This window comes from Leptonychotes weddellii, chromosome 1, assembly GCF_054177405.1.
Source record: "Leptonychotes weddellii isolate Sample4059 chromosome 1, ASM5417740v2, whole genome shotgun sequence".
Classification (NCBI taxonomy): domain Eukaryota; kingdom Metazoa; phylum Chordata; class Mammalia; order Carnivora; family Phocidae; genus Leptonychotes; species Leptonychotes weddellii.
Window position 1 is genome coordinate 43,634,355 of NC_138369.1, and position 9,635 is coordinate 43,643,989.

General features: G+C 36.8%; 1 protein-coding gene across 3 annotated transcripts in view; it reads left to right on the top strand.

Moving 5' to 3' along the window:
- The window catches only part of THUMPD3 (THUMP domain 3 tRNA guanosine methyltransferase), a 23,227-nt gene extending 13,592 nt beyond the window's left edge, over positions 1 to 9,635 (top strand). For all 3 annotated transcript variants that reach the window (XM_031031513.2, XM_006752426.3, XM_081821737.1), the window contains exons 6-10: positions 2,425 to 2,494; positions 4,850 to 4,965; positions 7,962 to 8,072; positions 8,716 to 8,839; positions 9,023 to 9,635. In XM_031031513.2, coding sequence (XP_030887373.1) covers positions 2,425 to 2,494; positions 4,850 to 4,965; positions 7,962 to 8,072; positions 8,716 to 8,839; positions 9,023 to 9,172 — 571 coding nt within the window. In that variant the 3' untranslated portion in view covers positions 9,173 to 9,635. The remainder of the gene's footprint in view (positions 1 to 2,424; positions 2,495 to 4,849; positions 4,966 to 7,961; positions 8,073 to 8,715; positions 8,840 to 9,022) is intronic.

Genomic DNA, 9,635 nt, shown 5'->3' on the forward strand with positions numbered 1-9,635 from the left:
CCCAAGTGTCTGACTCTTGATTCAGCTCAGGTCATGATCTCAGGGTCCTGGGATCGAGCCCCATGTTGAGCTTTGTGCTCAGCGGAAAATCTGCTTGAGGATTCTCTCTCTCCCTCCTTCCCTCCCCCCCCAACCCCTGCGTTCTTTCTCTCTCTGCCCCTCCTGCTCTCTCTCTCTCTCTTTCTGTCTCTAAAATAAATAAATCATGGGGCACCTGGGTGGCTCTGTTGGTTAAGTGTCTGACTTCAGCTCAGGTCATGATCTCAGGTCAGGGGATCAAGCTCTTCGTCAGGCTCCCCACTCAGTAGGGAGTCTGCTTCTCCCTCTCCTTCTCCCCTTCCCCCTGCTTGTTCTCTCTTACCCTCTCTCTCTCAAATAAATATATAAAATCTTTTAAAAAATAAATCTTTTTTTAAAAAGTGACACCTTGATTTGAGTTTTCACTTTAAAACACCTGAATATTGTGTGAAGTACTGTGTTGGAATTTAGTGGATAAACAACAGGATAAAAAGCAAATGATCTGTTTCTTTCTCTTGTATCCAATGTTGATTCCTTGTAATCCTGAAAATATCACTTAACTACCATCTCCGTTTTCTTGATTTTAAAATGAGAACAGTAGTTTTCATCTGCCTCTGAACATTTCTGTTTACAAAGGATATACTGTATGTTGGGAAATACAGCAAATTTTACTGTGTTTAATTTCTGTGCCATGAAGCGGATGAAAGCAGAGGTTTTTATATTTTTATTTATTTATTTTAAGTAATCTCTAAGCCCATTGTGGGGCTCTAACTCACAACCCGGAAATCAAGAGTCATATGCTCTATCGGCTGAGCCAGCCAGGCGCCCTGAAAGCAGAGATTTTTTAAATGTGTATGATATGGGGTGGGGGTAGGGGGCGGGGGCAAAAAAAGTGTATAATGTGTAAATTAACACGGGGAGCTTTTACTAATATTTTTAAAATTTATACTCACAGCATCTCAGGAATCATCCAGGATTTTCCACTTTTTCAAGTGCAAGACCTAGCTTGCTTTCTCGTTTGTCCTTTGCCCTTTTATTGGGTGCTTCTTTCCACCTCTAGGACAGGTTGTCTTCTCTAGGTTTCTGTTCTCCAGACTGCAAAATGGGTTTGATGTGAGACTTAAAGGATTGTTAGTGAGGAGTAGATGTAGAAATATATGCTTAATACCTGTTACATAGTGTCTCGTATATCCTGGTATTGATTAATTGTTTATTAATTATTATAGTGCCTTCTCTTCCAGTCTTTGCTTCCTCTTTCACTCTGCTCATCCATGGAGTCACAGTTCAGCACAATTGGAACCTATCAGTATAATGACAGTAATAGAATACTGGGCCCATTTGATAAAGGAACAGCTCCTAGTCTTCCTTCCTTCATTTAACAAACATTTATAATGTATTGCCAGGCATTATGGTAGGATCCAGGAACATGGAGACTTCTTTTGGGTACAACTATTAGAAACCTAAGTAAGCTCGTTCAAGATAAAAAAAAAACTGATGATTGCATAGGAAGGGGTATTTATAGGAAAGATACTGAGAAATCTTGGGGAATCCACAGAAAAACTGAAGGGTTGTTAAAAAGATTAAATGAGATAATGAATGCAAAGAGCTTAAATCCATGGCTTGGCAAATACAGAGTGCTCAAAGTAAAGCAGTTATTTTTGGCAAGGTTCTTACCTTTAAAATTATATTCATAAAGAGAGGAATACTAAATGTCTAATTGCCAATAAACTTATTATCAATACTTATCAATACATGTTTTATTTGAAACACAGTTGAGATTTTTTTTTTCTTATGGAACAGTACAGGTTTATGTACAAAATAAAACTGTATTTTCTAAAGACATGGATGGATAGATAGATACACACGTATATATTAAAAGATCTGGAAGCTCCCGGGTTTCACTCCCCCCCAAAAAAAATAAAAGATCTGGAAGCTAAATTCCATCTGTCAGTGAAATGTGATTTTGGATGAGTCAGAGGGTACTTTTAGCTATACGTAATTTTTTTTTAAGCTCTAGGATATAGAGTCAATCTCTTAATTACAAATTGATCTTTAAAATGAATATTGATTGGTGTTTTGTTTTGTTTTTTTTTTAAAGATTTTATTTATTTATTTGACAGAGAGAGACACAGCAAGAGAGGGAACACAAGCAGGGGGAGTGGGAGAGGGAGAAGCAGGCTTCCTGCGGAGCAGGGAGCCCGATGCGGGGCTCGATCCCAGGACCCTGGGATCGTGACCTGAGCCGAAGGCAGACGCTTAACGACTGAGCCACCCAGGTGCCCCTTGATTGGTGTTTCTTTATGCTAGCATAATAGGTCCTTGATCTTACAGCTTCAGGAATAGTCAGTGTGAAAGCCCCAGCTATTGATTGAAGTCTTTTCATATAGGCTGTTTTCTTTTCTATAGGCTCTGTGCTCCTCAACCTACTGATATAATAGTTGATCCGATGTGTGGAACAGGAGCAATACCAATTGAGGTAATGATGTTTCTTTATCTTTTGGATAAGCAAGTGATACATCTAGAATATTCTAGACCTAATGAGCAAATTACACATAATGAAATCATCAGGGTTGGGTCAGTGGACCCCCAAGAGTTTTAAAAGAATTGCACTAGTTTAAAAAAAAATTAAAAAAGAAATTGCACTAGTAAAGCTGGGATTTTTGTGTGAAGGATATAACCACTTATTACAACTAGCTAAGGACTGGTAGATTATAAGTGATGGTTACTCAGTGGATTACAGAGGAGGCTGAGAGTTACAAACTGGTGAGTCCCTTTTTTATAAAAGACAAGCTGGTAGACTCGAAGGCACAAGCATAAACTGGAGGAAGGTGTTCCATCTCTATAAAGTGAGATTATGCTTCTTAATCCACATAGGCTCTTGGAGGGAGTAAATATAGTTATAAAATGGAGAAACCTATGATAATGTTATTTAGATTTTTCAGGAAGTCTAATATGGTTACACACAAACGCTCTTAAATAGTTTTCAAAATTACTGTGATACTAAGAGGACTCAAAAACTACTTAAAGCAAAACAGGAAATGGAAAGGCATTTTCTAAGTAGAGAACATTTAACAGGAGAGTCTCCTTGAATCAGTATTATCTAAACTTTTACAAATAATTTGGAAGAGGGTGCTCCTCTTTAAAATTGCTTCAATTTATTTTTAAAAATTGCTTAAATTTATGAGACATAGTAATTTCTTACATAGAGTATCTAAAGCCAGTGGGAATAAACTGCAAGGAAATACACAGATTCTATGAGTGGGCAGAAACTGGACAGGTGAACAAGTCCAAAGCAACCCACAAAGGGAAAAATAATATTCAAATTGCAATTAGAAAATGACATGTGTCATTTGGGAGCTAAAATCCCAGAAGGAAATCTTGGTAGTCTAGATGACTACTGTTTTCTGGTAGTGTGAGCTAGAGAAATTTACTGTCACTAAAGAGCTGCCCACAGAGAAAACTCAGTTGTTGTCAAGAATTCCAGGAACAAAGCAAAGTGTTCCTCTCTAGCATTAAACCTTGATGTACCTATGTCTGAAATAGAAGGGAAAGTTACTACATATCAAGAAATATACAACAGAGCTACAGAGTCCAGAAGAGCCCAGCCTCCAAAAAGATATAGAAAAAGGTTGAGGCATTTCCATGTAAGAGTAGACATGAGAATGTTAATATAGAAAAATCTATACTGATACATGATCAGAATGAACGAAGTTATGAAATGATAGACAATATGTATACAGAATTGTTCACCCAAGTATAAAATAGTGATCTAGAGTTCTCCTTTTAAAATTTGGAAGTACTACAAAATCCATCTTTTTCAGAGGCCGAAAGTCTAAACAGATTGAGACAAAAAAATGAGTGTTGGGGAATCAGAATCACTTGAGAGGCTTTCATCAAATTCTGTAGGTCTCTTCTACATCACCCTCAAGTGTGTGGGAAAAAGAAAAGGCGATGAAGCCTTGTGTTCATGGATATGGGTTTATTACTGTTTACAAAGGAAGAAGAGGTATTTGTTCCTCATCCCTAAACAGAGGGCAGAACTTCCTCTGCTTTCATATCAGAAACCTGTGAATCTACATGGAACATTGTTCAGCCTAGGGTAGGGTGTCACCTCCATTCCACAAATGATATGTAACATTGGTATTTATGTTCTGTTGACATGTTTCTGACTTAACATTACAGAATCTTTTCAGGCATGTGGTTATCATTCAAAGGCCTATGCAGTGGATATTATATTTTATTTTGAAATTTTCAAATACCCCAATATATCAGATTATATAAAATCCTGTAATCACAAAAGGGTATAGGTTGGTCACTTTAATTTGGTTAAGTTTTTCAAACCATGGTTGTATTTCAGGTCTGTAATGCTTACTATGTGCCAAACACTGCTGCCTGAGGGATTGCATAAAATATGAGACTTGTCCTTAGGGAGATTTCTTGAAAGGCAGATAGGTATAGAAATAATTAAAAACAAGTGCAATGACAGTATGTAACAAAGTGCTTTGGGTTGGGGAGGCAAATGAGAGACAGCTAAGAGAGTTGGGGTTGATGTGAAAGAGTGTGACATTTGAGCTAGGTCTTGAAAGATGCATAGGAGTTCAAGTGAGAAAGAACAGGAGGGCTTTTCAAGCAAGGGGAATAGCAAAGTTCACAACATGCAGTGTTCTACCACTTTAGAAAACCATTGGATTATTGGATTGGATTGTCTAGTTTATTGACAGTCAATTGAAATGATTTTCCCTTCAATCATTTCTGGGTTTTGGGGGGGTTTTTTTGTTTTCGTTTTTTGTAGTTTGATACTTTGGTTTTAATATATACTATTGTCTTTTAGGGGGCTACTGAATGGTCTAACTGTTATCATATTGCTGGTGATAATAATCCGTTGGCTGTGAATAGAGCAGCAAATAACATCTCATCTTTATTGACCAAGAGCCAAATTAAAGAAGGGTAAAAATTTATTTGGTTTTTTTTTTTTTTTTAAGATTTTATTTGAGAGAGAGAGTGAGAGAGAGAAAGAGCACAAGAGGGGGGAGCGGGAGAGGGAGAAGCAGACTCCCTGCTGAGCAGGGAGCCCGATGCGGGACTCGATCCCGGGACTCCAGGATCATGACCTGAGCCGAAGGCAGTTGCTTAACCAACTGAGCCACCCAGGCGCCCAAGAAGGGTAAAAATTTAAAAGATTTTGTAGCATTTCTTAGACTTAGATAATCACTTTTCATATTGACTTCATGAATTAATACCCCCAGTGCATGGTGACATCATTGTAACTAAAATGAACATACTGTGAGACGCCATTAAATTTTAAAACCGTTTATTGAAAATAACTTACAAAAATATTTTACTGTAATTTCCCCACCCCGTGCAACTATGTTTATTTCTGTCTTCCTTTTTCTTATTTGTATATCTTTTTTACTACATAGTGGAAAAATAATGTGTTGATTCATTTTAATTTTACAAATTTTCAAACACTTTGAATATTTTTATATAGTCTTTTTTAAATGACTGCATATTTGTGTAGAAATTCTACAGTTTATTTAGCCTTTCCTCTATTATTTGGCATTTTAAAGCAGTGTCAGAGTTGGAAGAAAGCTGAAAGCCATTTTCATATTACCTATAGGAGATCCTGACCAGTGGCCTTTCAGTCTGTCACCATCTCTAATGTCTCTGAAGGCTCTCAATTCCGTCTTTGCACGGCTTGGAGTTCTAGTCATGTCTTTTAGTGAACTGAATTCCTCTCTGTACCTTCTATGTATTTGTTTTAGACCCATTGGATCCATAAAGAAAAATCTTAGCTCTGTGTCACACGATGCTTGACATCAGACATTTGAAGGGCTCCCCAGAATCCCCCTCCTCCTATCCCACTCCTCCAAAATCCTCTCTCCTGCAAGCAAAATATTCTAAGGTCCTTCAGCGTATCCTTTCTATGCACTGGAAGTCCATTGGTGTCTGGGAAATTTTGTTTTTTTTAATCTATCTGTTGTTACAGTATCTTAAGCCCTGGCCCACTACTCCAGGTTACATTCAGTGATGCCACTTGTGCCGGCCTTTCACCGTTCTTTCAGTTTCATTTGTCTTTGGAAGAATTGGTTGAAATGTCACTTGGTCTTCCATTTCTCACCAGAGGCCTCATAAAATTGTTTCTGTGTTCTCCTCTGCTGATGCCCTTTATTTTCTCAAAAAGTGGCAGGAGTAGGTAGTGGTCAGCATATTTGTTGAAGTACAGATGCTCCATATCCTGAATACATAGCCCAGGGAAGTGGTTCTATCCCATAATTGGCCTTACCAAACCTAGAAACAGCTGCCTCTATAACCCTTAATGTGAGGTTTGTTTTTGTAAATAGAAATCAGTGGTTTTAAAAAATATGTATCTATTTGATGCACATGTTCCTATTTGTTAGTTATACATGGGATGCCTCATACTGTTTTAGGTCTGTATGTTGGTTATTCTCTTCTTTGCTAATTTTTTTCCCCTTTATTGATGAGAATCACCAGTGCTTTGTTCAGTTCTTTCACATACTGTTTGTTCTATGTTTTTATGCTCACTGCCTGTTTCTTTATTTCTATTTCCTGTTGAGGTTTTTTAAATTTGTTATTTAACTTTAAGTTACATGCTGTGTTTTTTTTTTAATGATAAATTTTCTCTATTTTGGTTTCTTTTTAAATCGTTGGTTGTGTACTTGTCTCACTGATCTAGTTGTTTAGGGCAGTGCTTTTCAAAATTTAATGTGCATATGAGTCACCTGGGGATCCTGTTAACTAGATTCAGTAGGTTTCAGATGGGACCTGGGAGTTTTGCGTTTCCTAGCAAGTTTATGGGTGATATTGATGCTGCTGGGGCTGTGGCCCAACTTTGAATAGCAAGGGTTTAGATCAGTTTTTGTACCTAAGTAGTTGAAAGGTTTTAACTTATTTTATTGATTAATTTTTATGGTACATTTTGTTGCGTATTTACTGAAATTTTCTTGGGGCTTAGTACATCACCAGTTTTTTTGAAACCTGATAAAACATTTTCAAACAAATTATTTCTATTTTCTGTCTATTTTATCTTGCTTTTCAGACGCTCTGTACCTTTTTTGTCTGTTCTACCTGTACTATTTCTATCAATCTGTCTTGATTTTACTATTTTTTGTTCACTTGTTTTGTTGCAGTTATTGGTACCTGTGATTGTGATTGATATGGCTATTTTCGATAATCTGTGCTTTTTTTCCCCCGTTACGGAGTGACTGCCTTTATTGCACATTTTCTCTTAAATTCTTCATTAACTCTCAATAGAATAACCATTCATTTCTGCTCACAATCTTTTATTTGCCTTTAATTCTTAGCCTGTGCCTTATTGCCTGTTGTATTTTGTTATATCAGCAGCTTTGCCTTAATGAGGATTTGTATCATTTATATTCTTTTGTTATGTTTTTTCAACCTTTTTCTTTGTCTTATTTTTTCATTGTGTGATACATGTTCAATTTTAAAACAAGTATCTCTGTTTTACTAATTTTACGTATCTGTTTCTTTAGGTTTCCTGTTATTGAAAGATCTACCAAACTTTAGATGTGTCACCTCATAATCTTTCTTTCCTGTGTTCATTGATGTTTTACATTCTCAGTTATATAATTTACTGCTTCATTACTGTTGTCAGTCATCTTTTGTAGTTCTTTGTGTTGCAATCTTGTTTACCCCTTAATCGATTTTCTTAAATTGTAGATGAAACCAGACATCTTTTGAAACCAACCTTAACCATTTTTTAAATTGTCATTACAGATTTTGTCATTAGAAAAGTTTTATCATATTAACTTAGGATTTCTTCTACATTTTGGTTTAAAATTTTGCTTATTGTTAATGTCACTGATATTGTCATTTTAGTAGCATTTTGTATTTTATAGCAGTCTCTTCAGAAATGTTTTTAGATTTCATACTTCAGAATAAGCACATTTCCTTTGTCCCCATAGCAAAGTGTCCTGGGGCTTGCCCATAGATGCTGTTCAGTGGGATATCTGCAATCTGCCATTGAGAACTGGCTCTGTGGACATTATTGTAACAGACATGCCATTTGGAAAAAGGTGGGACTTGGCTTTTAAAAAATGAGTTTTACCTTCACTTGTTAAACTTACCTTCTAAGAGGTCATTCTATCAGACATCTTCAATTCCTTTTAGTAGACTTAGAGCACTTTTTCACTTAAGAATTATATGATGGATTCACCCATTTTGTTTCTTCTGAGAACTCATGAATTAACTACATTTTGGTCCTGACCATCACAGGTTAATCCACTTCCTGGCCCATTGCTGAATTACAGAATACTTCACAAAGGCTGAGGAAAACTTGGTACTAATTCTCAGAATAAATGTTTTCTTATCAATGGTTTGGTTTATGTAATCTGTTTATTGCGGTCATTAAGAGGATAACTTACATAACTATTATAGTTGTCAAAAAACTGTTTTGTAGCCAGTTCATCTGTTTCATATTTCTTAACCAATTGAGCCACGCAGGTGCCCTGCTCATCTGTTTCATATTTCTAAGCCATTTACTAATAAGTCAGATTACTCATTTTATTGGCATATAATGGCAAAGCCCTGGCTTCTAAAGGGCAACTATTTTTTTAGGTTTTAGCATTTTCTTATTTTAATGAGTTTTTAATTTCTCCTTTCATATAGTTCTAGATGTTTATCTACTAAGTGTTTGATTCACTGGACCTTCTTTTATAGGATGGGCTCCAAAAAGAGAAACTGGAACCTTTATCCAGCTTGCCTACAGGAGATGAGCCGTGTCTGTAGACCAGGGACAGGCCGAGCTGCACTACTTACTCAGGACAAGAAATGCTTTACCAAGGTGCTGTAAATTAGCCCCAAAATTCACCCTGTGGCAACGTTAGGATCTTTTATTTAAACTTAGGGAAATTAGTTTGAGTAGGATTTGTTTTCTCTTCCCCCATGGTTTATTACTACCAACTACACTGCTGGTTGGTCTACAGATTGTCTGCTAATTACTTCTGTCCTTTTTGTGTATACACAGGCATTATCTGGAATGGGACATGTTTGGCGGAAGGTACATACTGTCTGGGTGAACATAGGGGGTCTTCATGCAGCAGTTTATCTTCTGAAACGTACACCTCAAGCTTTTGTTCATCCTTCAGAACAAGATAGGGAAAGAACTCCTTGGTGATGCAAAGAATGAAGATGGTTAATGGTATTTGTGCCTCCCAACACTGGGAATGTCAGCATGAAGAACATGGTTTAAGAGAAAAACAGTGTTAATAAAATTGCAGTTTGCAGTTTAAACTGGTCTAAAGCTCTTCACCTTTGCTAGCAAAAGGTGTGAATGGAATTGAAGTTCTTAAGCAGAGCTTTGGAGCTCTTTTTGAAGAGCCGGGCAATTACTACTTAAAATGCTTTCAAGATCCTAAGCCTACTAAAATGCCCTAGGATTTGGGTTTTGAGTATCTATTTTCAGGCTTCATAGCAGTTCCTGTTTTCCGTTGTAGCAGGTAGAAAGCTACCCTGGCCTAATGGAAAGGAAGAGAACATAATCAAAACATTTTGGGCCATACTACATTGCCTGTGCAGCTTTGCTCTTTATAGTTTCTCAAGTTGGCTTTACCTCACCCTTAATAAAATGAAGCATTCCA